Here is a 23,871-nt window from a genome sequence, read left to right on the forward strand (position 1 = left end):
GTGCCTGGGTTCCATACATGGAGGGTTCCCTGGAGCGCTGGCCCCCCAACATGGAGTGGGGGGGGTGCCTGGAGCAACCCCCCGACACAGGGTGGGGGATGCCTGGGTTCCAGATATGGGGGTACTCTGGAGCACGCCCCCCCCCATGGGATGAGGGGTTCCCCGGCGCGGTGCCTCCACCAGACACAGAAGGCGGGGGTGCACTTGGATTCCAGACACGGGGGGGGGGGGGACTCTGGAGGGCTGCCCCCACAACACAGGAGATGGGGGTCTCTGGGGGTGGATTCCCCAGGGAGGGGCCCGGGTCCCCCAGGGGGCAGGGGGGGTCTCACCAATGCACTCCAGATGATGCGTTTCGTAGTAGTAGCCGTTGCTGCAGTAGCAGGAGTAGCCGGGGGCCTGGTTGACGCAGACGCCCCCCCGGCACAGCTGGGTGCTGAACAGGGCGCACTCATCCATGTCTGCGCGGGGGAGACACACAGCACCTCAGCGGGGGCCCCCTCTGGAGGGGCCCCGCCTGCCTCAGTTTCCCTCCTCCCTTCTCCTTGCTCCCCAGGGCTGGTGACCGAGGCAGGCAGACACGGGGAGCCCTGCCTGGGGGCACCCGGAGTCACGGGGCAAGCCGCCTGCTACGCTGGGGAGTTCTTAGGGGCTATTTAAATGGGGGGGGCACCGAGGCGGCTGGTCTGGGACATGCAGGTCAGGGGATCCGGGAGGCCTGGACCCGCCCCCCCCGCTCAGAGCCCCAGAAAGGGGCCCCAGGCAGCACCCACCTGAGAGCGTGGCGAGGGGTCCCGTTGCCGCGTAGCCGTTCCCGCGGGGGCACAGGGCCTGGTGCTCCGCTGGAGCCAGAGAGACGCTGTCAGAGCCGCACCCCCCCCCCCCAGACAACCCAGGAGTCCTGCCTCCCCTCCCCCCCCGCCAACCATCAGACCCCCTAACCCCACAGGGCTGGGAGCAAACCCAGGAGGCCGGCTCAGCGAGCCAAGGGGCAGGGTCCGTGCGTGGGTCCCGGCCCAAGGTGGGGCCCCCTCACACTGACCAGAGGGACACAGCAAATGGGGGTGGGGCAGGAGAGAGTCCGAGGGGGCAATGAGGAAGGGGAGAGTTTGACCCCCCAGGTTAGGGGCCCCCCCGAGGGTTGCCCCACTGGAGGAGGGGTCCCCCCAGGAGCCGAGGGGCCAAGTGTGGACACCACCCGTGAGCCGTGACAGGCACGGGGCCCGATTCTCGGGCCCGGACAGCGGGGGGACCCTGGGCGGTACCTGTGCCCGGGAGGGGCGGGGCAAGGCGGGACGCGCCCCCTACCTGTGCCGGGGTGGGGGCAGGGCTGGGCCGGGCAGGCCGGGCCCCAGGCCTGGCCCAGGCTGCAGCAGCATTCCTGGCGGGTGACGTTCGGGGCCAGCACCTTGTCGCAGGACTCGTAGTAGCAGGGCTGGCGGCTGGGGTCCCGCACTGGCGCCCCGGGCTCCGGACGGGGGATGGGCAGGCCGGGCATCGGGGGATGGGCTGCAAGGCAAGGGGGGGGTGGGAAGCCTGGGGGGGAGGCAGCCCCTGAACCCCATCCCAGCAGCACCCCAGACCCCACCCAAAGGCTTCCCCCCTCCCCCAGCTCCTCCCTCCAGCCCCTCCCCCATCTTCTCCCCTCCCCCGGCCCCTCCCTGTGGGCCCCTGGGCACTCACGGGGGCTGGGCGGGGGGGTGCAGCGCCCCGTCATGGGGTCGAACTCCTGGGCGCTGCTGGCGCAGAGGCAGAGGAAGGATCCGTCCACGTTCTCGCAGAGCTCGGCCCCGCACACGCCCTGCAGCGTCTCGCACTCGTTCACGTCTGGGGGGCGGGGCGGGGGGCAGTGAGGGGGGCTCAGAGCCCGGCCTCCAGCCCCCCCCCCGCCGCGGCGCCCCTGCTCCCCAGCAGCCGCCTCTGGCCCCCCACCAGCCAGCCAGCCCCCCGTACCCTGGCAGTGGCGCCCGTCGCGGGTGCTCTCGTAGCCCTGGTCGCAGAGGCACTGGAAGGAGCCGGGCAGGTTGTGGCACATGGCGTGGTCCCCGCACAGCGTCCCGTTGGTGCACTCGTCCTCGTCTGCAACGGCAGCAGCCGGCTCCCAGAGCGCCCGTGGCCCCCTGCCCACCGACCTCTACCCACAGTGCCCACGTGGCCCCCTGCCCACCGACCTCTACCCACAGTGCCCACGTGGCCCCCTGCCCACCGACCTCTACCCACAGTGCCCACGTGGCCCCCTGCCCACCGACCTCTACCCACAGTGCCCACGTGGCCCCCTGCCCACCGACCTCTACCCACAGTGCCCACGTGGCCCCCCTGTCCACCGACCTCTACCCACAGTGCTCACGTGGCCCCCTGCCCACCGACCTCTACCCACAGTGCCCACGTGGCCCCCTGCCCACCGACCTCTACCCACAGTGCCCATGGCCACAGTGCCCACGTGGCCCCCTGCCCACCGACCTCTACCCACAGTGCCCACGGCCACAGTGCCCACGTGGCCCTCTGCCCACCGACCTCTACCCACAGTGCCCACGTGGCCCCCTGCCCACCGACCTCTACCCACAGTGCCCACGTGGCCCCCTGCCCACCGACCTCTACCCACAGTGCCCACGGCCACAGTGCCCACGTGGCCCCCTGCCCACCGACCTCTACCCACAGTGCCCGTGGCCCCCTGCCCACCGACCTCTACCCACAGTGCCCACGTGTCCCCCTGCCCACCGACCTCTACCCACAGTGCCCACGTGGCCCCCTGCCCACCGACCTCTACCCACAGTGCCCAGGGCCACAGTGCCCACGTGGCCCCCTGCCCACCGACCTCTACACACAGTGCCCAGGGCCACAGTGCCCACGTGGCCCCCTGCCCACCGACCTCTACACACAGTGCCCAGGGCCACAGTGCCCACGTGGCCCCCTGCCCACCGACCTCTACTCACAGTGCCCACGTTGCCCCCTGCCCACCGACCTCTACCCACAGTGCCCACGTTGCCCCCTGCCCACCGACCTCTACCCACGTTGCCCCCTGCCTACGGCCCCCTGCCCACCCACCTCTACCCACAGTGCCCACGTTGCCCCCTGCCCATGGCCCCCTGCCCACAGAGGCCGCCCAAGGTGCCTGTAGCCCCCCGCCCAGAGCTCCCCTGGCCCTGGCAGCCCCCTCCTGTTCTCCAAGCTCGCCCCCGGTGCCTGCGCAAGGCCTCCTGGCTCTCACCCACGCAGCCGCCGGTGGCCGTGGCCCGGTAGCCCAGCTGGCAGGCAGGGCGGCAGCGGTAGGAGCCGGGCTGGTTCTCACAGCGCTGCGCCCCACACAGGGCTGCCCCATACTCCTGGCACTCGTCCAGGTCTGGGGGCAAGAGGGGGCAGTCAGCTGCATCGGCAGGGGGAGGATCTGCCCCCCATCCACCACCCCCACGGGGCTGCCCAGGGTCCGACAGAGCTTAGCACACCCCACACGTGCCCTGCCCCCCAACCCACCACTGGAGCGTGGCCTACACCAGGCCCTGCCTGGGCGGGGGTGGGTCTGGTCCCGCCTTGCATTGGGGGGGCCAGACCCAGCCACGGAAGGGGGCCAGGGCCCTGCCAGAGAGCTCCCCCCCCCGGCACCTCACCCTGGCAGGAGCGCTTGTCGGCACTGGCGCGGAAGCCAGTCGGGCAGTAGCAGTCGAAGGATCCGTCCGTGTTAGCGCAGCGCCCGCCCTCGCACACCCCGCCACGCTGGCACTCGTCCACGTCTGCCGGGGACACGGGGGCCGTGGGTGGGACGACCCGGACCTCCCCCTCGCGGGGGCTGGGTCCTCTGCTCCCGAGATGCTCCCTACCCGCAAGCCGCCCCCCCGCCGCCGCCCGGGGCCCCCACACCCGTGAGCCACCTCCCCCCCCGACGCCGCCCAGGGCCCCCACACCCGCGAGCCGCCCCCACACCCGCGAGCCACCTCCTCCCCGACGCCACCCGGGGCCCCCACACCCGCGAGCCACCTCCTCCCCGACGCCACCCGGGGCCCCCACACCCGCGAGCCACCTCCTCCCCGACGCCACCCGGGGCCCCCACACCCGCGAGCCGCCTCCCCCCCCGACGCCGCCCAGGGCCCCCACACCCGCGAGCCACCTCCCCCCCCGACGCCGCCCAGGGCCCCCACACCCGCGAGCCACCTCCCCCCCCGACGCCGCCCAGGGCCCCCACACCCGCGAGCCACCTCCCCCCCCGACGCCACCTGGGGCCCCACATCCATGAGGCTACCCCCCAGACGCCTGGGCCCGCCCCCACGAAGCCCCTCCGGACGCCTGGGGCCCCACACTCACAAGGCCCCCCAGACACCCAGGGCCCCATCCCCACGGGGCCCCCCCAGCCCCCGCACACCTTGGCAGGCGGTGCCGGCGGGCGTGGTGACGAAGCCCTGGGCGCACAGGCAGGTGTAGGAGCCCTCCGTGTTCAGACACTCGCCGTGGGGGAAGCACAAGTCTCCCTCCAGACACTCGTTCACGTCTGCAATGGGGAAGGGGGTCAGCGGGGGGGGGTCGGTTCCAGCCCTGCCCCCCCCCCCGTGGGCCTGCACTCACCTGCGCAGGGGCCCCCCGGCGCGCCCGCCCGGTACCCCCGGCTGCACTGGCAGCGGAAGGAGCCGCGGGTGTTGGAGCAGCGGCCGTGGGGCCCGCAGGGCGAGCCCCCCGCGCACTCGTCGATGTCTGCAAAGCCGAGGCAGGGTCAGACCGGGGGGGGGGGGAGAGAGCTTGTGGGGCAGGCCAGGGGACCAGTCCAGCTGAGAGGTGCTTGGGGGGCCCGCTGCCCGTGGCCGGGGGGGGGGGGATGGAGACCCAATGCCGGCAGGGGGCAGGACCCAACACCCACAGGGCGAGGTGGGATGAAGCAGAGCCCCCCCCTCCCCCCCGTCCCATGAGTTTCACTGTGTGCACGATTGCGGGCTGTGCCTCAGTTTCCCCTGGGTAGCGCCTAGACCAGGGGGCTCAGTTGCGGGATCCTACCTGGGAGTCCCACCACTTCCTGCCATTGCTCCGCCCTCCCCCCCCCAGCCTCCCCCACCCCCAAAGGTGCAGCATCAGGGATTACGGGGCCCATGGGGAGGCGAGGGAGCTCAGTGCCGCGGGGGGAAGGGAGGGATCCCCAGCGCCCAGGGGGGCGGGTGGGGGCCCAGCCTGGTACCTGTGCAGTGCCCGTCCCGGAGCTGGTAGCCGTCCCGGCAGGGCAGGCACTGGAAGGAGCCGGGCAGGTTGGTACATTCCTGCCCCGGGCAGGCCATGCGGCTCTCGCACTCGTCGATGTCTGCGTGGGCGCACGGGCACCTGGGGTTAGCGACCTGCGCCCTGCCCCCCGCGCCCTGCTCCCCCAGAGCCCCCACCCCTCCCTGCCCCCCGTGCCCTGCTCCCCCAGAGCCCCCACCCCTCCCTGCCCCCCGTGCCCTGCCCCCCGCGCCCTGCTCCCCCAGAGCCCCCACCCCTCCCTGCTCCCCAGGGCCCCCAGCCCCGCCACTCACCCTCACACTGGCTCTGCGGGTTGAGCTGGAAGCCGGCCGGGCAGACGCACCGGTAGCTGCCCGGCGTGTTCTCGCAGCGCCCGGAGCTGCAGGGCGGGGGGGGCTGCCGACACTCGTCCACGTCTACGGGGCAGACACAGTGAAAGTGGGGGGGCTGCCTGGCACGGTCCACGGCCCCGATCTGCATGCGTCCCCGTGGGCAGTGCCCCGAGCCCCCCCGACTCCTGCCCGGAGCCACCCACACTGAAGCAGGGACGTTGGGAGGGGGGGCTGGGACCAGCCCCCACCCCCATCTCCAGCGCATGCAGACACTAAGGGCAGCTCAGCGCTCAGCCCCCCACCCCAGCTCTTACCCACACACTCCGTGCCCAGGGGGCTGGTCCGGAAGCCGCTGGGGCAGACACAGCGATACCCGCCGGCCACGTTCTCGCAGCGCCCGGGCTTGCAGGGCGGGGGACTCTGCCGGCACTCGTCCACGTCTGCAACGGCCACGGCCCGGCCTCAGGGGGGCTCAGCATGGGGATGGGCAGAGCTGGGACCCCCCCAGGCATAGGCAGGAAGGGAAACCCCCCCCAGGGATAGGAACCCCCCAGGCATAGGCAGGAAGGGAAACCCCCCCCAGGGGTGGGAACCCCCCAGGGACGGGCAGGTAGGGGAACCCCCCCCAGGGATAGGAACTCCCCAGGCATGGGCAGGCAGGGGAACCCCCCCCCCGGGATAGGAACCCCCCCAGGCATGGGCAGGCAGGGGAACCCCCCCCCCCCCCAGGCATAGGCAGGAAGGGAAACCCCCCCCAGGGACGGGCAGGCAGGGGAACCCCCCCCAGGGATAGGAACCCCCCAGGCATGGGCAGGCAGGGGAACCCCCCCCCAGGGATAGGAACCCCCCAGGCATGGGCAGGCAGGGGAACCCCCCCCCAGGGATAGGAACCCCCCAGGCATGGGCAGGCAGGGGAACCCCCCCCCAGGGATAGGAACCCCCCAGGCATGGGCAGGAAGGGAAACCCCCCCCCAGGGATGGGAACCCCCCAGGCATGGGCAGGAAGGGAAGCCCCTGGAATCCCTAATGCTCTGCCCCCAGCCATGCAGGTCTGGTCCCTGTCTGGGGATGTGGGGTGGGGGATCCCCCGGGGGCGGGGCACGTACCCAGGCACTCGGTGCCCGCCGGGCCGGCGCGGAAGCCCTGCGGGCAGGTGCAGCGGTAGCTCCCGGCCGTGTTCTCGCACAGGCCCTGGGTGCACGGGCGGGGGCTCTGGGCGCACTCGTCGATGTCTGCAGGGCACAGGGCGGCTGTGAACCCGCAACCCCCCCCCCACGGCACCCCCCAGCCTCTCCCTCCCCTCCCCCCGGCACCCCCCCCAGCCTCTCCCTCCCCTCCCCACGGCACCCCCCCAGCCATCTCCCCCTCCCGGAACCCACGGCATCGCCCGGTGCCCCCGGGCTCCTCTTACCCACGCAGCCGGTGTGGGAGGAGTCCGGCCGGTAGCCCGTGGGGCAGAGGCAGCGGTAGGAGCCGGGCGTGTTCTCACAGCGGCCCTGGGCACAGGGCCGGGGGCTCTGGGCACATTCGTCGATGTCTGCCAGAGCGGGGGAGGGGAGGGGAAGGGTGAGCTGGGGAGGGGATCACAGACTCCCCCCCCCCCCCAGCCCTGGGTGACAAAGGGGAATTATGTGTCCAACTTTGACCCAGCTGGCGAGTGCCTCGGTTTCTCCCCGGCCTGGTGCCCACAGAGGGCAGGTCGGTGCCTGGGTGGGCTGAGATGCCAGAGGACCACATCTGAGCAGGGAACTTGCATGGGGGGGCCGAGCCAGGGGCTGGCAGGGCTCCAGCCGGGGGGCAGGGAGGGGCTGTGGGGCAGACCCTGGCGGGACCCCGAGACGGGGGGCTCCCAGGGACCCGTGGCACCGAGCCAAGCTGGCAGCCCCCCCCCAGCCGCTCACCTCGGCACGCGGTGCCCGGCGGGTTGGCGCGGTAGCCAGGGGCGCAGACGCAGCGGTAGCTCCCCACCGAATTCTCGCAGCGCCCGTTGGCGCAGGGGGACGGGCTCCGCCGGCACTCGTCCACGTCTGCCGCAGACAGACAGAGGGTGCCCTGAGCCACGGGAGGGCAGGGCCGGGCGCCCCCCCTTCTGGGGGGCCCACAGCCCCCGCCCCTCCAGCCCCGCCCCCCCGGCGCCCCTCTCACCGACGCAGTGGGTGCCCTGGGCGCTGAGCCAGAAGCCGGGGTGGCAGAGGCAGGTGTAGCTGCCCTGGCGGGGGACGCACTGCCCCGGGCCGCAGATCCCGGCGTTGCGGTCGCACACGCTGCTGGGCTCTGCGGGGCAAAGCTCTGATTGGGCTGTGCCCACCGCCCAGAGATGCAGCCCCCGCTCCTCCAGACCCCTCCCACCCCCCATGCTCAGCATCCTCCCCCCGTGACCCGCCCCCTCTCCGGGACTACCTGAGACTGGCCCTTCCAAGGCAGGTGGCTGGGTTGGAGGGGGCTCGGCAGGGCGCTGCCCCCCCCGGGCGGTCGGGCGGGCACTCCAGCGGGCTGCAGGGCGACAAGGAGGGGGTGAGGCTGGGATGGCCGGGGCCCAAAGGTGGGGGAAGGGTGAGACCAAGGGGTCCTGGGGGCCGAGGGTGGGGGAGGGGGATCTCGGCAGGGCGGGCAGGGAGCGCTCACGCGTGGTGGGGGGGGAGCGTGTGGCGGCCGGGCGCCCCCCCTGCTGGCGGCTGACGGGCACGCGGGGCAGGTCGTGGCCCAAGAAGCGGGTGTTGTAGCGCAGGTCGGAGGCGGAGTAGTGGTACCCGGGGCCCGCTGGGCAAATCTCCTTGAAGCCATCTGCACGGAGAGTGGCGGCGTCAGGGCCCCCAGCCGGGCGGGAACCCAGGAGACCCCCCCCCCCGCAGCCCCCCCAGAACGGGGAGGGGGCCCAGGAGCAAGGGTCCCTCTAAGCCACCTAATAAGCTCCGCCTCCGCAGCTCCCATTGGTCGGGAATCGCAGCCAACGGGGGCTGCAGGTGAGATGGGGGCAGAACAGAGCCACCTGGAGCAAATGGGAGCGGCTCCAGGTACGCCCCCTGCCCCCCAAACCCCCCCAACCTCCTGCCCTGAGTGCCCCCCCAACCTCCTGCCCGGAGCCCCTCCCCCACACCGAACCCCTCGGCTCCCCTGCCACAGATTGTCCTTGTGCGGAATGAATGTTATTATGTGCACCACTACGGCGGTGCCGTGTCGCACACCTGCTCCATGTCGCACGTCACCTCCCCGTGGTGCACAACAGCCGCACGTGGACACAAACTTCAAGGGGAGACTGGCCAGGTGCCCTGGCTCTCTGACCGCCACCCCCGCCAAGGCCCTGCTCCGCTCTCACTAGTCCCCACTGCCTCCCCCTGCCAGGAGAGAACTCAGGGGTCCCGGCCCTCCGGCTGCCCCCCACCCCCGCTCACCAGAGCCGAAGAGCGGGCAGCGCTCGCAGCTCCAGCCCCAGGCCTTGCCCACGCGGCTGCAGCAGCAGATCTGCTTGGTGATGTTGCGCAGGGTGGGCAGGGAGCAGGCGCCGTCCCGCATCACCCGGTAGCAGGGGCCCTTGGCCTCCGAGATCACGTGGTGGGCTGGGGGCAGACGGACAGACGCACGGCCAGGTGCTGAGCCCCGGGGCGAGCCGCTGCCAGGGCGCCTCCCCCGTCTTGGGCCCGTTCCCTGCCACCACAGCCCCGCCCCCCAACCGGGCCCCGTGGCCCGCTCCCCGCCCCACAACCGGGCCCCGTGGCCTGTTCCCTGCCCCCCCAACTGGGCCCCGTGGCCTGTTCCCCGCCCCACAGCCCGGCCCCCCGGCCCCGTCTCACAACCGGGCCCCGTGGCCTGCTCCCCGCCCCCCCAACCGGGCCCCGGGCCCATTCCCCACCTCCCCCAAACCGGACCCTGGCTCAATTCCGTGCGCCATCCCAGCCAGTCCCCTGCCCCCCCGGCCTGTTCCCTGCCCCCCCCGGCTGGCCCCCGGCCCATTCCCTACCCCTCCCCATGGGCCAGCCCCCCCCCCCCGCAGTTGTGCCAGCTGGGGCCCCGCTCACAGATGCAGCTGCTGCGGGAGGAGTCCAGGATGTAGCCCGTGTGGCAGAGGCAGGAGAAGCTGCCGGGCGCGTTGGTGCAGAGCCCGTTGTGGCAGAACCCGCCCTCCTGGCACTCGTCCACATCTGGGGAGGGGCGGGGGTCAGCGGGGCTGCGCTGGGAGACGGGGGAGGGGGGAAGGCCCAGCCCCCCTCACGCCCACAGGGCCACCCGGCGCCCACAGAGGGACAGGACGGCAGCCGGGGGGGACGCACTGGGGCACAGGGCCCGGGGGGGGGGGCCGGGGGGGCAGAGGGCGGGGGCAGGGAGGGGCCGGGGGGGCAGGACAGAGAGCAGGGGCGGCTGGGGTGGGGCTGGGCGGCTTCCAGCTCCGGGCCCAGGGAGCTGACCCCAGCGTGGCCCTGTGGGCCAATGCCCCGAACAGACACCCCGCCAGGGGCTGGCGCTGACTCCTGGGGCACCGGCCCCTCCCCATAGGCCTGGCTACCTCAGCCCGGTGGGGGGCCCATCTCCTGAGCCCTCCCCCGCCCCACGCCCAGCCCAGCCCACCTTGGCAGGAGCCGTTCAGACGCTGGAAACCCGTGGGGCACGGCGCCTCCTGCTGTCCCAGGGCGGGTGCGTTCACTGGGGGGAGCGAGCGGGGGTCAGAGCGGGGAATGCCCCTCCCCCACCCACTGCCCTTCGCCCCAGGGCCCCCCCAAGCTCCCTGTTCCACCCCAGCCCAGGCACTGACCCCAGAGCGAGGGGTCCCCAGCCCCGCCCCCCCCACTGACCCCAGAGCGGGGGGGGTCCCCAGCCCCGCCCCCCCACTGACCCCAGAGCGGGGGGGGTCCCCAGCCCCGCCCCCCCACTGACCCCAGAGCGGGGGGGGTCCCCAGCCCAGCCCCCCCCACTGACCCCAGAGCGAGGGGTCCCCAGCCCCGCCCCCCCAGGTCCCCCCCAGCCCCCCCCACTGACCCCAGAGCGAGGGGTCCCCAGCCCCCCCCCCCACTGCCCCCCCCCCCCACTGACCCCAGAGCGGGGGGACCCCAGCCCCGCCCCCCCCTGACCCCAGAGCGAGGGGACCCCAGCCCAGCCCCCGGACCCCAGAGCGGGGGGTCCCCAGCCCCGCCCCCCCCCATGACCCCAGAGCGGGGGGACCCCAGCCCCGCCCCCCCCATGACCCCAGAGCGGGGGGACCCCAGCCCAGCCCCCCCCATGACCCCAGAGCGGGGGGTCCCCAGCCCAGCCCCCCCCATGACCCCAGAGCGGGGGGACCCCAGCCCCCCCCCCCCATGACCCCAGAGCGGGGGGACCCCAGCCCCGCCCCCCCCCCCATGACCCCAGAGCGAGGGGTCCCCAGCCCCGCCCCCCCACTGACCCCAGAGCGAGGGGTCCCCAGCCCCCCCCCACTGACCCCAGAGCGGGGGGTCCCCAGCCCCGCCCCCAAGGCTGTGCGTACCTGGCCGGGTGGGGCAGGGCAAACACTCGTGCACGCCCCAGGCCACTCCGGCTCCACGGCAGCAGACGTCCTGGGTGCGCAGGCCGGCCAGGGGTGCACTGCACTGCACGGCAAGGGGGCCGGGTCAGGGGGCCTGCCGGGGGCTCTTGGGATTGGGGGGCAGGCGGGGCCCAGCTGGGAGGGGCTCCGTGTCCTGGGGGCAGTTTGGGGGCGCAGGCACCGGCAGGGAGATGGGGACCCTTGAGAGCGACGCCCCCAATGCCTGGCAGAGCTGGGGGGGGGGCACGGCCGGCTCAGGCCAGCGGGAGGCCAAGGGGCTGCAGAGAGGCCCCCCCCCCACGCCCCCTGCCCGGCGGCCTTCAGCCAGGGGGGACAAAGTGCGGGGGGGGGGGGAATTGCGCCCGTGTGGATGAACGAGCATCTTTGGGCCACCCCGGGGCGGAGGAGAGGGGGGCGCTGGGCACGCTCCACACGCGTGTGCCAGCAGGTGTGCGTCGCACACACACACAATTGGGGGCAAGGCTCAGTACACAGGCCCGTTCCCTTGTGCCCCCACGTGTATCCCTCCAGTGCGCCCCCCGTGGGCAGGCCCCCTGGCACGCCCCATGCCCCCCCACACGGGCAGGCCCCCCCCGACGTGCCCCCCGGTCCCCCCACAGGTAGGCCCCCCCTATGTGCCCCCCGGCCCCCACATGGGCAGGCCCCCCCCCGACGTGCTCCCCGGCCCCCACACGGGCAGGCCCCCCCCGACGTGCCCCCCGGCCCCCCCATGGGCAGGCCCCCCCGACGCGCCCCCCGGCCCCCACACGGCAGGCCCCCCCGACACGCCCCCCGGCCCCCACACGGGCAGGCCCCCCCCGACGCGCCCCCCGGCCCCCACACGGGCAGGCCCCCCCGACGTGCCCCCTGGCCCCCACACGGGCAGGCCCCCTGGCACGCCCCATGCCCCCCCACGGGTAGGCCCCCTACGTGCCCCCTGGCCCCCCATGGGCAGGCCCCCCCCCGACGTGCTCCCCGGCCCCCACACGGGCAGGCCCCCCCCGACGTGCCCCCCGGCCCCCCCATGGGCAGGCCCCCCCGACGCGCCCCCCGGCCCCCACACGGCAGGCCCCCCCGACGCGCCCCCGGCCCCCACACGGGCAGGCCCCCCGACGTGCCCCGGCCCCCACACAGGCAGCCCCATGCCCCCCCACGACGTGCCCCCCAGCCCCCCCCCGGCACACGGGCACGCCCCCCCCCCCACACAGACCCCCCCGTGCCCCCCGGCCCCCCCCGACACGGGCAGCCCCCCCGACGCGCCCCCCGGCCCCCACACGGGCAGGCCCCCCCCGACGTGCCCCCCGGCCCCCCCACGGGCAGGCCCCCCCGACGTGCCCCCCGGCCCCCCCACGGGCAGGCCCCCCCCGACGTGCCCCCCGGCCCCCACACGGGCAGGCCCCCCCGACGCGCCCCCCAGCCCCCACACGGGCAGCCCCCCCCGACGTGCCCCCCGGCCCCCACACGGCAGGCCCCCCCCAATGTGCCCCCCGGCCCCCACACGGCAGGCCCCCCCCGACGCGCCCGCGCCCCTTACCTCTCCGGCGTGCAGCTGCCGGAAGCAGTACCCGTAGCCGGCGTTCTCGTCGTAGGGCCCAGCGCGGGGGCTGCTCTGGGCCAGGGGGCTGTAGAGGGCAGGGCGGGCGGGGGGCAGGGCGTTGGCACGAGGCTCCCCCAGGTCGCCGGCCTCGTCCACCCGCTCCACCTGGTGGATGGTCACGGGGGCCTCGGGGGGGTGCTGCACGTGCACGTTCACCATGGACAGGGCGCCTGGGGAGAAAGGGGCAGTGCCAGGGCAGAGCGGGGGGGCGGTGCCAGGGGTGGGGGGTGGGCACCCCTGGGGTCAGAGGCTCAGGGCCAGGCCCTGCAGAGCCCCCCCACTCAGCTCGCACGGGCGTGTGACCGTCCCCCCGCCCAGGGCAGAGACGTAGCCCCCCCAGGTCGATCCCCCCCCCGCCGAGCCCCTTACCGTCGCGCTCCTGCTGGTGGTTGGTGAGGGGCAGGGTGTGGACGGACTGGGTGAGGGGCTGCAGCCCCCCCGGGCCGTCGCTCTCCTGGGGCTGGGGGGCCAGGGGCGGGGGGGCCGGGATCTGGCAGAACTTGCCGGTGAAGCCGGGGGGGCAGAGGCACTGGTCCTTCCGGATGCAGACCCCCCCGTTGTGGCAGAGCAGGGGGCACAGGACTGCAAGGCAAGGGCAGAGGTCAGCGGGCCCACGGGCTGTGCCCAGGGAGGGAGGGGCCCCCAGGGGTGTCGCGGTGTCACATCCCGGGCGGAGGGCCAGATGGTCCTGGATAGATGGGGCTGGGGGGTGGGAGTGAGGGGCACCGGCAGCGCTGAGAGGCAGGGGCTGGGGGGCAGGGATTGGGGGGCATCAGCAGGGCCGGGGGGCAGGGGCTGGAGGGCCGAAGTGAGGGGCACTGGTAGTGCTGGGAGGTGGGAGTGAGGGGCATGGGCAGCGCTGGGGGGCAGGGGCTGGGGGCACCGGCAGGGCCGGGGGGTAGGAGCTGAGGGGCAGGAGCGAGGGGCCCAGAGGCCCAGCTGTGGGTCTGGGCTGGTACCCGATGTTCCTTCAAGGCAACTGGGCCATTAGCCCTGGGATGCGGGGGGCAGGATGCCCTGAGGGGCTGCCCTGGGGTTCCTCCCACGGCTCAAAGGCCCAGCCCCACTGCCCCCCTAGCTGGGCCATGGCCCCCCAAGGAGCCAGCACTGCCCTGCCCTCCCCCCCTTTGGGCTGGACCCAGGACATCTGTGTGCCTGGCTCCAGCCAGAGCCCCCCACCCGGCCCCCCATAGTGCCTCCCAGCCACAGGGACCCCCACCAGAACCCCCAGCCACAGGGACCCCCAGCCAGCCCCCCATAATACCCACCAGCCACGGGTCCCCCACTGTGGCCCCCAGCCAGTCCCCTAACATGGGGCCCTCCCAGCCAGCCCCCCATAGTACCACCCACCAGAACCCCTAGCCACAGGGCCCCCCTCTAGAACCGCCTAGCAACCATGCCCCCCCGCCCGGCCTCCCCCTCTCAGGCTGGTGTCCCTCCAGCCCCCGCGGCCCCCCCGGACCTGGCTGCGCTCCTACAGCCCAGATGTTCCCAGCCAGCTGGGTCCCCTCCCCGGCCCCAGACGTTAATGGATGGACCCTTGGCAGCCGCATCTCCCCACACGGGGGCTGAGCAGCTGGACCAGGGTCAGCTGGAGGGGACGCCAGGGACTGGGGGGGGCAGTCTCGGAGCCGCTGCCCCCCATTAACCCAGCCCCCATGGGAAGGAGGCAGCGTCGGGGGACACTCCCTGCGTGCCCCCCCCACCAGGGGTCTGCCTGAAATCATCGGGGGGGCCTTGGAGAGGAGGGGGCATTTGCTCCCCCCACCCATGGTGCTCAGGACAGAGCCCTGCTGGGCTGAACCCATCCCCCACTGGGTCCCAGCTCCAGACACCGCGCCCCCCCCCCCCCGGAAACCTGCCAGCTGCAGCAGCTGGGAACAGCTGGGGAAGTGAGGGGCTGGGAAGCAGCCAGACGGGGGGAGGGGGGGGGGAACACAGGGAGGAGGCCTCAGAGGGGGGTAGCATCTGCCCCCCCAGGCTGTATTTTCTGACCCCGACATTCTCCTCCCCCCCCCCCCCGCCCCCCAGCCCCACCGCCCGGACGTGCCAGGTGGTTCTGAGATGCGGTGCCAGGTTTCAGCAAGGGGACACCTGGCAGGGCAGGCAGCCGCCAACAGCCCCCTCTCCAGGGCAGCCTCCCCTGGACCCTCCAGCCATGGGGCAAAACTAGGCAGTGACTGAAGGGTGAACATGCCGGGGGGGGGCCCTGCAGAAATGGGGTGGCAGGGGTGTCCCCTGGGGCCCGGAGTGACTTGTCTGAGCTGCCTCTGCCCAGTCCTGTGCTGCGGGAAACTGAGGCACCGGGAGGGGGAGGGTCCCAAGATAGGACCCAGGCGCCCTGGGGCCCTGCCCCCCGCTGAGACGGCTGGACCCCGCGCCCCTCCCCGAGCTGGGAGGGGACCCAGGCGTCCGGGGCAGGGACTCGGGGGCCTTGTTTGTTCTCCGACTTCCCAGGTTTCACCCGGAGCGGAAGCTCAGGCAGGTCCAGCCATGGAGCCGGGGCAGGGCGGAGCCGGCTCCGAACCTGGGGGCCAGCGCGGGGGGGGGGGCCGGGGCGGGGGGGGTCGCACGCAAGGATGAGCTCATGGGGCAGGCGTGGGCGGGACGCAGAGCAGCTGGGACAAGCTGGGAAAAGCCTCCGCCCGGCCAGAGCTGAACCCCCGGCCCCCGCCAGCCCCACACACCCAGCCCCGGGCTCCCTGGAACCCCCCAGCCACCAGCCCCACACCCACACCCCCAGCCCCCTGGAACTCCCAGCCCCCGCCAGCCCCACACACCCAACCCCAACCAGCCCCACACCCACACACCCAGCCCTACGCACCCAGTCCTGACCCCCGCCAGCCCCACGCCCACACCCTCAGCCCTACACACCCAGTCCTGGACCCACACACCCAGTCCTGGACCCCTGTCACCCCCACAGCCCTACACACCCAGTCCTGACCCTGCCCACGCCCCCAGCCCTACACAAGCAGTCCTGGACCTACGCACCCAGCCGAGCTCCCCGCCAGCCCCACACACCCAGTCCTGGGCCCCCAGCCAGCCCCACGTGCCCAGCCCTGCAGGCCCAGCCCTACAGTGACTTGCCGCCCCCCCCCCCCAGCCCTGGGCCTTGCAGAGGGGCTGGGCCGGGCTTGAGGCAAGCAATGGAGCATGGGGAACATGTTCCCCAAGCCCCCAGCATGGGGATGCCTAGTGGCTGGGGGCCACTGGCCGACCGTGGGCAGTCCATGGGGGCAAGGCCGGGGCGACCCCGCGGGGCAGCACCCAAGGGGGGCAGCCTGGCCCCTCCCGCCCCACAGGACGAGACCTCAGGGAACCCCAGCTCTCCGCTCGGGGCACCGGCCGGCAGGTGTGGCGGGTGGCCCGGGCGCAGGGTGGGCGGGGCCCGGCGGGCGCCCCGGGTACTCACAGACACGGAAGCCGGCGGCGCGGGCGGCGGGCCCGGCGTGGTCCCCGCTGTACAGCATGGTGGCATTGCCCGGGGCACAGCGGTGGGTGCAGCGCTGCCCGGCACAGTGCACCCGGCACACGGTGGGCGTGAACAGCACCCGCAGCTGGCCGGGCGCCTGGGCCGCCGCCGGCCGGGCCGCCAGCAGCAGGGCGGCGGGCACCAGGAGGCGGGCGAGGGCTCGGGCCATGCGTGCGCCAGCCCCGGGCCGGAGAGCAGGCAGGGAGCGATGGCGCTCGGCTCCCGCTCCGCACCGAGTGCCCGGCCAGCTAATTGGAAGCAGCGCGCGGAGCTAGGCTGGGCCCGGCGCCAGCAACAATGTTTGCGAGGGACCTCGGTCACTGCCGGCTGCGTTAACTCTTCCCGGCCCCGCCGCCGCCCCGCCCGCCACCTGCCCGGGCGTCGCCCGCGGGCACTAGTGCACGCTCGTGAGAGTCTCGCACGCACCACGGCCCCCCCGCACACACAGCCAGGGCTGAACCCCAGTGACCTGATCGGGGCTCCCCCCACTTTGCTAACTACGATGCTGCTCTGTTCCTGATGGGCTGCGGGGCCGGGGCAGGAGGCCCTGGTGCTGGGGGGCAGCTACCTGCCCGGGGCAAGTGCCAGGGGGTGTGCCTGGCCGGTGGGGGGCAGGCCCCTCACCATGCACCGAGACCCCGCCCCACCGCTACCCTCACCCACAGGCCCTGCCCCCTTACCAGGCTGGGGGCTGCGGTGCAGGGTCCGCCCCCTGGGGGGCAGCCGGGTGCTGGGAGGGCCCGTGGGGCGGGCTGTGTGGCTCAGTGGGGCTTCCAAGTGCTTGGCCAGCAGCGATGCCATCTTGTCCGTGGCGCCGGTCCGACGCCGCAGCACGGCCTGGACCTCTGCCAGCCTGGGGGAGCGGGGGACACTGAGTGGGGGCCCCATGGCCAGAGACCTCCCCGCACCTTGGCCCAGGGACCCCCAGCCCTCCAGGGACCCCCACCAGCCCCCAGGGACCCCCGGCCCTCCAGGGACCCCCACCGGCCCCCCCAGGTACCTTCCCTCACCCCAGGGACCCCCACCAGCCCCCAGGGACCCCTGCCCTCGTCCGAGGGACCCCCACTGGCCCCCACGGCCCCTCAGGGACCTCCGCTCGCCCCAGGGACCCCCACCGGCCCCCCCAGGGAGCCCCTGGCCCCCAGGGACCTTCCCTCGTCCCAGGGACCCCCACCAGCCCCCAGGGACCTCTGCTCGCCCCAGGGACCCCAGTCTCTACTGGCCATCCAGGGACCTCCCCTTGCCCCAGGGACCCTCACCGCCCCCCCCCCAGGGACCCCGGTCTCCACCTGCCCCTCAGTGACCTCCTGCTCCCCCCTCACCTCCCTTGGCCCCCACATCACCAAGCCCTGAGCTGGGCCTGGAGCCCATCACACAGGGGAGCCCGGGGGGGGGGCTCATCTTGCCCAGGAGGGCAGGTCAGAGCCAAGGAGAGACCCCAGGCGCCCCAGCTCCCCGCGGGAGGCGAGAATCCCGGCTGTGGGGGCGGTAGCCCCCCCCCCCCCGACCAGGCTGGGCGGCTCCTTGGCCACCCCCCTCCCCACTCAGCTGCAGACATGAGCTCAGCCAGGGCCCTGGCCGGCTGCCCGCGCCCCTGCCCTGCCAGGACAGGCAGGGCCCGCGAGCCACAGCCCCTTCCCCTTGGAGCCCAGCCCCCCCAGGACAGACCCTCGGCTGTGGGAGGGGGCTGGAGGCGGTGGGGGCCCGGAGACAGGCCGGGGGCTCGGTGCCGCCAGGCCGCCCCGCCCCAGAGCCTGCCGTAAAGAGGAGCAGCCAGCAATGTGTGTGTGTGTGGGGGGGGGGGATTGATAAATAGCTGGGGGGGGGGGGGGGAGTCTGTCTGGGAGGCGAATTCACTAGGTCTATAAATAGCCCCGGAGCAGTGGGAGAGATGGGAGCTCGGTGGGGGGGCTCCTTGCCGGGGTGTGGCCCCCCCAGCTCACTCAGCGGGGGAGGGGTTTCCAGAGGGGCCCCACTGAGAGTCTGCATTGCCTCCCCCCAAACTCAGAGCTGACCCCCCTGCCCGGTGCAGCACGAACCAGGCCCTAGAGGACCCCAGGAGGTTGGGGGGGGGGATCCCAGCCCCCCCCAGGGCCTGGCCAGCACAGAGGGGATGAACAGCCACTCAGGTGCTAGAGGAACGGCTCAGAGCCCCCCCCGCCCACGATTGCCCCCCAGCCCCCCCACTTACGTCAGCGGCTGCCAGCGCACGGACGCTGCCCTCCTGGGGCCGGCTGTGGGGAGCGAGGCCGTGGCGCTGGGCCCTGGGGGGCGCCCCCTCGGCGTGTCGGGGGGCAGCACCTGCTCACAGCGGCGGCCAGCGAAGCCCGGGCGGCAGGTGCAGACTTGGGGCTCCCGGCACAGCCCCCCATTGCGGCACTTCGGGGTGCAGATGGCTGGCGAGAGACCGGGGCTCAGGAGGGAGGAGACGGGGGGGGGTCCCCGGCTCCCTCCCCACAACCCGGGGCAGTGGCCCCACCCCCAACAGGGCAGCATGGCTAGGGGGCAGCAGGGTTTGGCTGCCCCAAATGTGGGGGGGAGGGGCGAAGGGGACTGGGCAGGCTCCCCCCCCCCCCAGCCTCCATCCCCCTCCCCTAGCCCTGCAAGTGGGGGGTTACTGCCATCTACAGCCCAGATGGGGAGTAGCACTGACTGGGCGATTCGGGGGGGGGGGGGGGGGAAGTGGGGAACGACAATGCCTGGAGGGGCAACAATTCAGTGTCCTTGCCCCCTCCCACGCTGCTTCCTGCCCCCTCCCCCAGTGCCCCCCGCTGGCTCCCCCTTGCCTCCTGCCCCCCAAGTACCTTTTGTGCACTTCTGGGTTTTGGGGGCCAGGCTCCAGCCGGGACAGCAGGTTGCTCCACACACATGGGGGCTTCAGAGGGGACAGAGCATAGTGAGGGGGACCCCAGGGCCGGACAGTCCAGCCCCCCACCCTTGCCCCAGATGTCTGCGCCCTCGAGGCCCTGCCTGGTCCAGACCCCTCCTCCCAGCCAGCTCCCCCCTCTGGGGTGGGAGGGAGACAAGAGGGTAGCGGGGGCTGCCTGGCCCCCTGGGAGGTGACCACCAATGGGGGGGAGGGGGCTGCCCATTGGGGAGGGAGAAACCAGGACTCCTGGGTTTTCTCCCAGGCTCTGGCAGGGGAGCGGGGCCTAGTGATTAGAGCAGCAGGGGCAGGGAGCTGGACTCTGGCCCTGGGGACACCCCTCAGCCCCACCCGGTGGGGGAGGGGCTGCAGAGACAGGACCCCCCTCCCCCTGGCAGGTTCCATCTAAGCCCTGAGGACACAGAAGTGGGGCTGGGCAGCACAAGTGAAAGGAAATGGGGGGGGGGCATAGTTGGCTCCTTCCCCTGTGGGCAGCACTATGGGCCCCAGAGCTCAGTGTGTGTGTGGGGGGGGTCACCTGGCTCCCAGGGGGCAGGAGGAGCCAATGCTCCTGGACAGGTGGGACAGCCCCCCTGCTCTGACCACTAGACCCCACTCTCCCCAGCCGCTCCAGGGTTGGGAATGGAAGGCGGGGAGAGGAAGGGGCCAGAAATGCCTGGAGGGGGGAGCTGAGGAGGTTCCGGGGGGGCCAGAATGTATCTGTGGGGGGGCTTGGGGGCCCGTGGGGGGCTCTAGCAGAATCTCCGGTGCCCCAAACAGCTTTTGCAGCAGGGAGCCAAGCGCAGGAACCAGCCCCCAGCACAGCCCCCCCCCCACCCCAGAGCTCAATAGGCCAGAACCCGCCCCACCCCCCCAGCACAGGGGGCTCCCTGCTCCTGGCAGGATCAGCCCCCCCACTGCGGAGACACGCTGGGGGAGGGGCAGCTCCACAAGGCGGAAACTTGGGCCCGAAATTCCTCAGCCACGTTTCCTCCAAAAGCTGCCAGGGCCCCCCTCCCCCACAGCCCAGCAAAGCCCCCCTCCCTCCCCCTGCCAACAGCACAGAACAGCCCCCTCCCCCAGCGTGTCTGGGGGCCAATCTGCAGGGGACAGTGCAGGCAGGGGGCTGTCGACTGCCCCCCCCGGCCCTGCCAGTGCCCCTCACTCCCCACCCATAGCCCCTGCCCCCCCAGCACTGCCACTGCCCCTCGCTCCTGACCCCACTTGGTGCCTGTGAGGGCCAGGCCAGGCCTGCGGCTGCCCCACCCACGGTCAGGTCCCCGAGGGGCAGGGTAGGCTCTGCCCATCTTGGAGGCTCGGGGCAGCAGGGCTGGTCTGCCTGGACAGGTCAGGGGGTGGGCAGTGCCCTGGAGAAGAGCTGGGTACTGGCGTGGCTGGGACCACGTGTGTGTCATGAGCCCTGTAGTGCTGAGCCAGTGAGGAGCCTCACTCCAGAGACCCCAGGTGCCGTTTGGGGCTTTTCCCTTCAGGGTAGCCAGGGGCCCAAACGTCCCGGAGCTGCCTGGGAGCTGCTGCTGGAGAGAGCTGGCGCCATCGGCCAGGCAGGAGATTCCACCGCTGCCTACGGCGAGCTCCGGGCCCCCAACCCAGGCAGTGGGGGCTCACAGAGGGCAAAGGGTCCAGGGGCAAGGATGCCGACCCGAGCGTGGGGACAAGAACCACGAGCACTTCAGCAGCGAGAGGCCAGAAGGCCTGGCCGGCAGGGGCCGGGAGCGAGGGGCCGGGCGGGTAGGGTAGGGGCGAGGGGCCGGGCCGGGGGCCGGGCCGGGCAGGGCAGGGGCGAGGGGCAGGGCCGGGCTGGGTAGGGGCGAGGGGCCGGGCAGGGGCGAGGGGCCGGGCCGGGGCGGCAGAGAGGGGACAGGCCGGGGGCCGGGCTCACCTCTAGGATGTCACCGGGGTCATGGCATCGGTTGAGCCTGGGTGGGAATGGGGCTCGTCAGTCACCTTCCCTAAGGGGAGTCAACAGTTGGGGGAGGGGGCGGGGATCCTGAAGCAAAGGAGATTGGAGGGGACGGGAACTCGGGAGTGGGGTGGGGGGACTGGAGGGGCAGCGAGGGGCGGGGGGCTCAGAGGGGCAGGGGGATTAGAGGGGCTATGAACTGGGGGGGCAGCGGGGGGTGGGGTGGACTGGAGGTTAAGAGGGGCTATGAGCTGGAAAGGGGGCCTGGAGGGGCGGGGGGGCTCGGGGGCGGGGGGATTAGAGGGGCTATGAGCCGGGAAGGGGGGCCTGGAGGGGCAGGGGGGCTCGGAGGGGCGGGGGGAGGGGCCGGGGGATTAGAGGGGCTATGAGCCGGGAAGGGGGGCCTGGAGGGGCGGGGGGCTCGGAGGGGCCGGGGGAGGGGGCGGGGGGATTAGAGGGGCTATGAGCCGGGAAGGGGGTCTGGAGGGGCAGGGGGGCTCGGAGGGGCGGGGGGATTAGAGGGGCTATGAGCCGGGAAGGGGGTCTGGAGGGGCAGGGGGGCTCGGAGGGGCGGGGGGATTAGAGGGGCTATGAGCCGGGAAGGGGGTCTGGAGGGGCAGGGGGGCTCGGAGGGGCGGGGGGATTAGAGGGGCTATGAGCCGGGAAGGGGGTCTGGAGGGGCAGGGGGGCTCGGAGGGGCGGGGGGATTAGAGGGGCTATGAGCCGGGAAGGGGGGGCCTGGAGGGGCGGGGGGGGGGATCAGAGGGGCTATGAGCCGGGAAGGGGGGGCCTGGAGGGGCGGGGGGCTCCAGGAAGGGGGCGGGGGGATTAGAGGGGCTATGAGCCGGGAAGGGGGCCTGGAGGGGCGGGGGGCTCGGAGGGGCGGGGGGATTAGAGGGGCTATGAGCCGGGAAGGGGGGGCCTGGAGGGGCGGGGGGATCAGAGGGGCTATGAGCCGGGAAGGGGGCCTGGAGGGGCGGGGGGCTCGGAGGGGCGGGGGGAGGGGCGGGGGGATCAGAGGGGCTATGAGCCGGGAAGGGGGGGAGGGGCGGGGGGCCGGAGGGGGCCGGGGGGGGCCTGGAGGGGCGGGGGGCTCGGAGGGGCTATGAGCCGGGAAGGGGGGGCCTGGAGGGGCGGGGGGCTCGGAGGGGCGGGGGGATTAGAGGGGCTATGAGCCGGGAAGGGGGGGCCTGGAGGGGCGGGGGGCTCGGAGGGGCTATGAGCCGGGAAGGGGGGGGGGCGGGGGGCTCGGAGGGGCGGGGGGGGGGGGCTCGGAGGGGCGGGGGGATCGGAGGGGCTATGAGCCGGGAAGGGGGCCTGGAGGGGCGGGGGGGGGCTGGGGGGCGGAGGGGCGGGGGGATCAGAGGGGCTATGAGCCGGGAAGGGGGCCTGGAGGGGCGGGGGGGGAGGGGCTCGGGAGGGGGCGGGGGGAGGGGCGGGGGGATCAGAGGGGCTATGAGCCGGGAAGGGGGCCTGGAGGGGCGGGGGGGGGCTCGGGAGGGGGGGCTGGAGGGGAGGGGCGGGGGGATCAGAGGGGCTATGAGCCGGGAAGGGGGGGGGGGGCCTGGAGGGGCGGGGGGGGGGGGCTCGGAGGGGCGGGGGGGGGGGATCGGAGGGGCTATGAGCCGGGAAGGGGGGGCCTGGAGGGGCGGGGGGCTCGGAGGGGCTATGAGCCGGGAAGGGGGCCTGGAGGGGCGGGGGGGGGCTCGGGAGGGGCGGGGGGGAGGGGGGGGATCAGAGGGGCTATGAGCCGGGAAGGGGGGCCTGGAGGGGGGGGGGGCTCGGAGGGGCGGGGGGATTAGAGGGGCTATGAGCCGGGAAGGGGGGGCCTGGAGGGGCGGGGGGCTCGGAGGGGCTATGAGCCGGGAAGGGGGCCTGGAGGGGCGGGGGGGGGGGGCTCGGGAGGGGGCGGGGGGAGGGGGGGGGATCAGAGGGGCTATGAGCCGGGAAGGGGGGGCCTGGAGGGGCGGGGGGATCAGAGGGGCTATGAGCCGGGAAGGGGGGGCCTGGAGGGGCGGGGGGCTCGGAGGGGCTATGAGCCGGGAAGGGGGGGGGGCGGGGGGCTCGGAGGGGCGGGGGGAAGGGGGGGGGGGGGCTCGGAGGGGCTATGAGCCGGGAAGGGGGGGCCTGGAGGGGCGGGGGGCTCGGAGGGGCTATGAGCCGGGAAGGGGGGGCCTGGAGGGGCGGGGGGCTCGGAGGGGCTATGAGCCGGGAAGGGGGGGCCTGGAGGGGCGGGGGGCTCGGAGGGGCTATGAGCCGGGAAGGGGGCTCGGGGGGGGCACACAGACCCTCCCGTGCGGGGGGGGCCCTGCCAGCTCAACGCCCGCCCGGCTCCCGAGCGCGTTTCCATCTGGAGCCCGAAGAGCGGAGCAGCCGAACCGCCCCCCACCTGTCCCGGGCTCGCCCCCTGCGCCCGGCCCGGGGCCGCCCCCACTCACCTGCGGGCCGGGGGCGCCCGGCGCTTCTGCGGGGCCGGCGGGCGGGGGGGCCGGTCCCCGCGGGCCGGGCTCAGCCCCTGGGGTCCTGCCCCGCCCTGGCCTCGCACCTCCAGCAGCTGCAGCGCGGCCAGCAGGGCCAGGGCGGCGAGCGCGGGCTGCATCGTGGCGCGGGGCCCCGGGGCATCCCCCGGGCGGGGCGGGCCGTGGGGAGCCCCGGGGGGGCCCTGGAACGGGAGGGCCGGGAGCGCGCGGATCGGGGGCGCCGGGAGCGCGCGGGCCGGGGGCGCAGCTGGTCCCGAGGGGGCGCGAGGGGGACTCCCGGGCGCGGCTCCGGGTTCCCTCCGGCAGGAGACAAGAGCGAAGCGGCGGAGCCGGCTCCTCGCAGCCCGGCCAATAGGAGCCCGGGCAGGCCCGGTCTCCGGCCCCCTCCCAGCAGCCAATGGCCGGGGGCCGGGGAGGGGCCCCGCAGCGCAGGTGCCTGGAGGGGCTGGGCAGGAAGGGGGACCCCAGGGATGGAACCCGGGCGCCCTGCCCGCCCCCCAGAGCTGCGAGAGAGTC

At 74.3% G+C, this 23,871-nt stretch overlaps 1 protein-coding gene across 5 annotated transcripts in view; it reads right to left on the reverse strand.

Annotated features, from left to right (window-relative positions):
• The window catches only part of LTBP4 (latent transforming growth factor beta binding protein 4), a 28,209-nt gene extending 4,542 nt beyond the window's left edge, over nt 1-23,667 (reverse strand). The window contains exons 1-28 of one of the 5 annotated variants that reach the window (XR_016347093.1): nt 23,314-23,667; nt 18,893-18,963; nt 18,280-18,484; nt 16,769-16,941; nt 12,986-13,198; nt 12,554-12,786; nt 10,981-11,083; nt 10,089-10,163; nt 9,542-9,664; nt 8,918-9,082; nt 8,151-8,309; nt 7,926-8,018; nt 7,671-7,799; nt 7,427-7,552; nt 6,937-7,062; nt 6,632-6,757; nt 5,840-5,965; nt 5,487-5,609; nt 5,156-5,275; nt 4,555-4,680; nt 4,355-4,480; nt 3,606-3,728; nt 3,209-3,340; nt 1,954-2,079; nt 1,684-1,827; nt 1,309-1,509; nt 774-842; nt 333-461 (exon numbers count right to left, since the gene is read on the reverse strand). Coding sequence is in view for 4 of the 5 variants with exons in the window: in XM_089769885.1 (XP_089626011.1) it covers nt 333-461; nt 774-842; nt 1,309-1,509; nt 1,684-1,827; nt 1,954-2,079; nt 3,209-3,340; nt 3,606-3,728; nt 4,355-4,480; nt 4,555-4,680; nt 5,156-5,275; nt 5,487-5,609; nt 5,840-5,965; nt 6,632-6,757; nt 6,937-7,062; nt 7,427-7,552; nt 7,671-7,799; nt 7,926-8,018; nt 8,151-8,309; nt 8,918-9,082; nt 9,542-9,664; nt 10,089-10,163; nt 10,981-11,083; nt 12,554-12,786; nt 12,986-13,198; nt 16,769-16,941; nt 18,280-18,484; nt 18,893-18,963; nt 23,314-23,474 (3,826 nt within the window). In the remaining variant the exon portion in view is untranslated. Of the gene's footprint in view, nt 1-332; nt 462-773; nt 843-1,308; nt 1,510-1,683; nt 1,828-1,953; nt 2,080-3,208; nt 3,341-3,605; nt 3,729-4,354; nt 4,481-4,554; nt 4,681-5,155; nt 5,276-5,486; nt 5,610-5,839; nt 5,966-6,631; nt 6,758-6,936; nt 7,063-7,426; nt 7,553-7,670; nt 7,800-7,925; nt 8,019-8,150; nt 8,310-8,917; nt 9,083-9,541; nt 9,665-10,088; nt 10,164-10,980; nt 11,084-12,553; nt 12,787-12,985; nt 13,199-16,028; nt 16,430-16,768; nt 16,942-18,279; nt 18,485-18,892; nt 18,964-23,313 lie in introns of those variants that run through there. The other 4 variants (XM_089769885.1, XM_089769886.1, XM_089769887.1 and 1 more) reach the window with 4 other exon arrangements.
• Nucleotides 23,668-23,871: the final 204 nt, after the last annotated feature.

The sequence above is a fragment of the Pelodiscus sinensis genome, chromosome 18 (genome assembly GCF_052426305.1).
Source record: "Pelodiscus sinensis isolate ZL-2025 chromosome 18, ASM5242630v1, whole genome shotgun sequence".
Classification (NCBI taxonomy): domain Eukaryota; kingdom Metazoa; phylum Chordata; order Testudines; family Trionychidae; genus Pelodiscus; species Pelodiscus sinensis.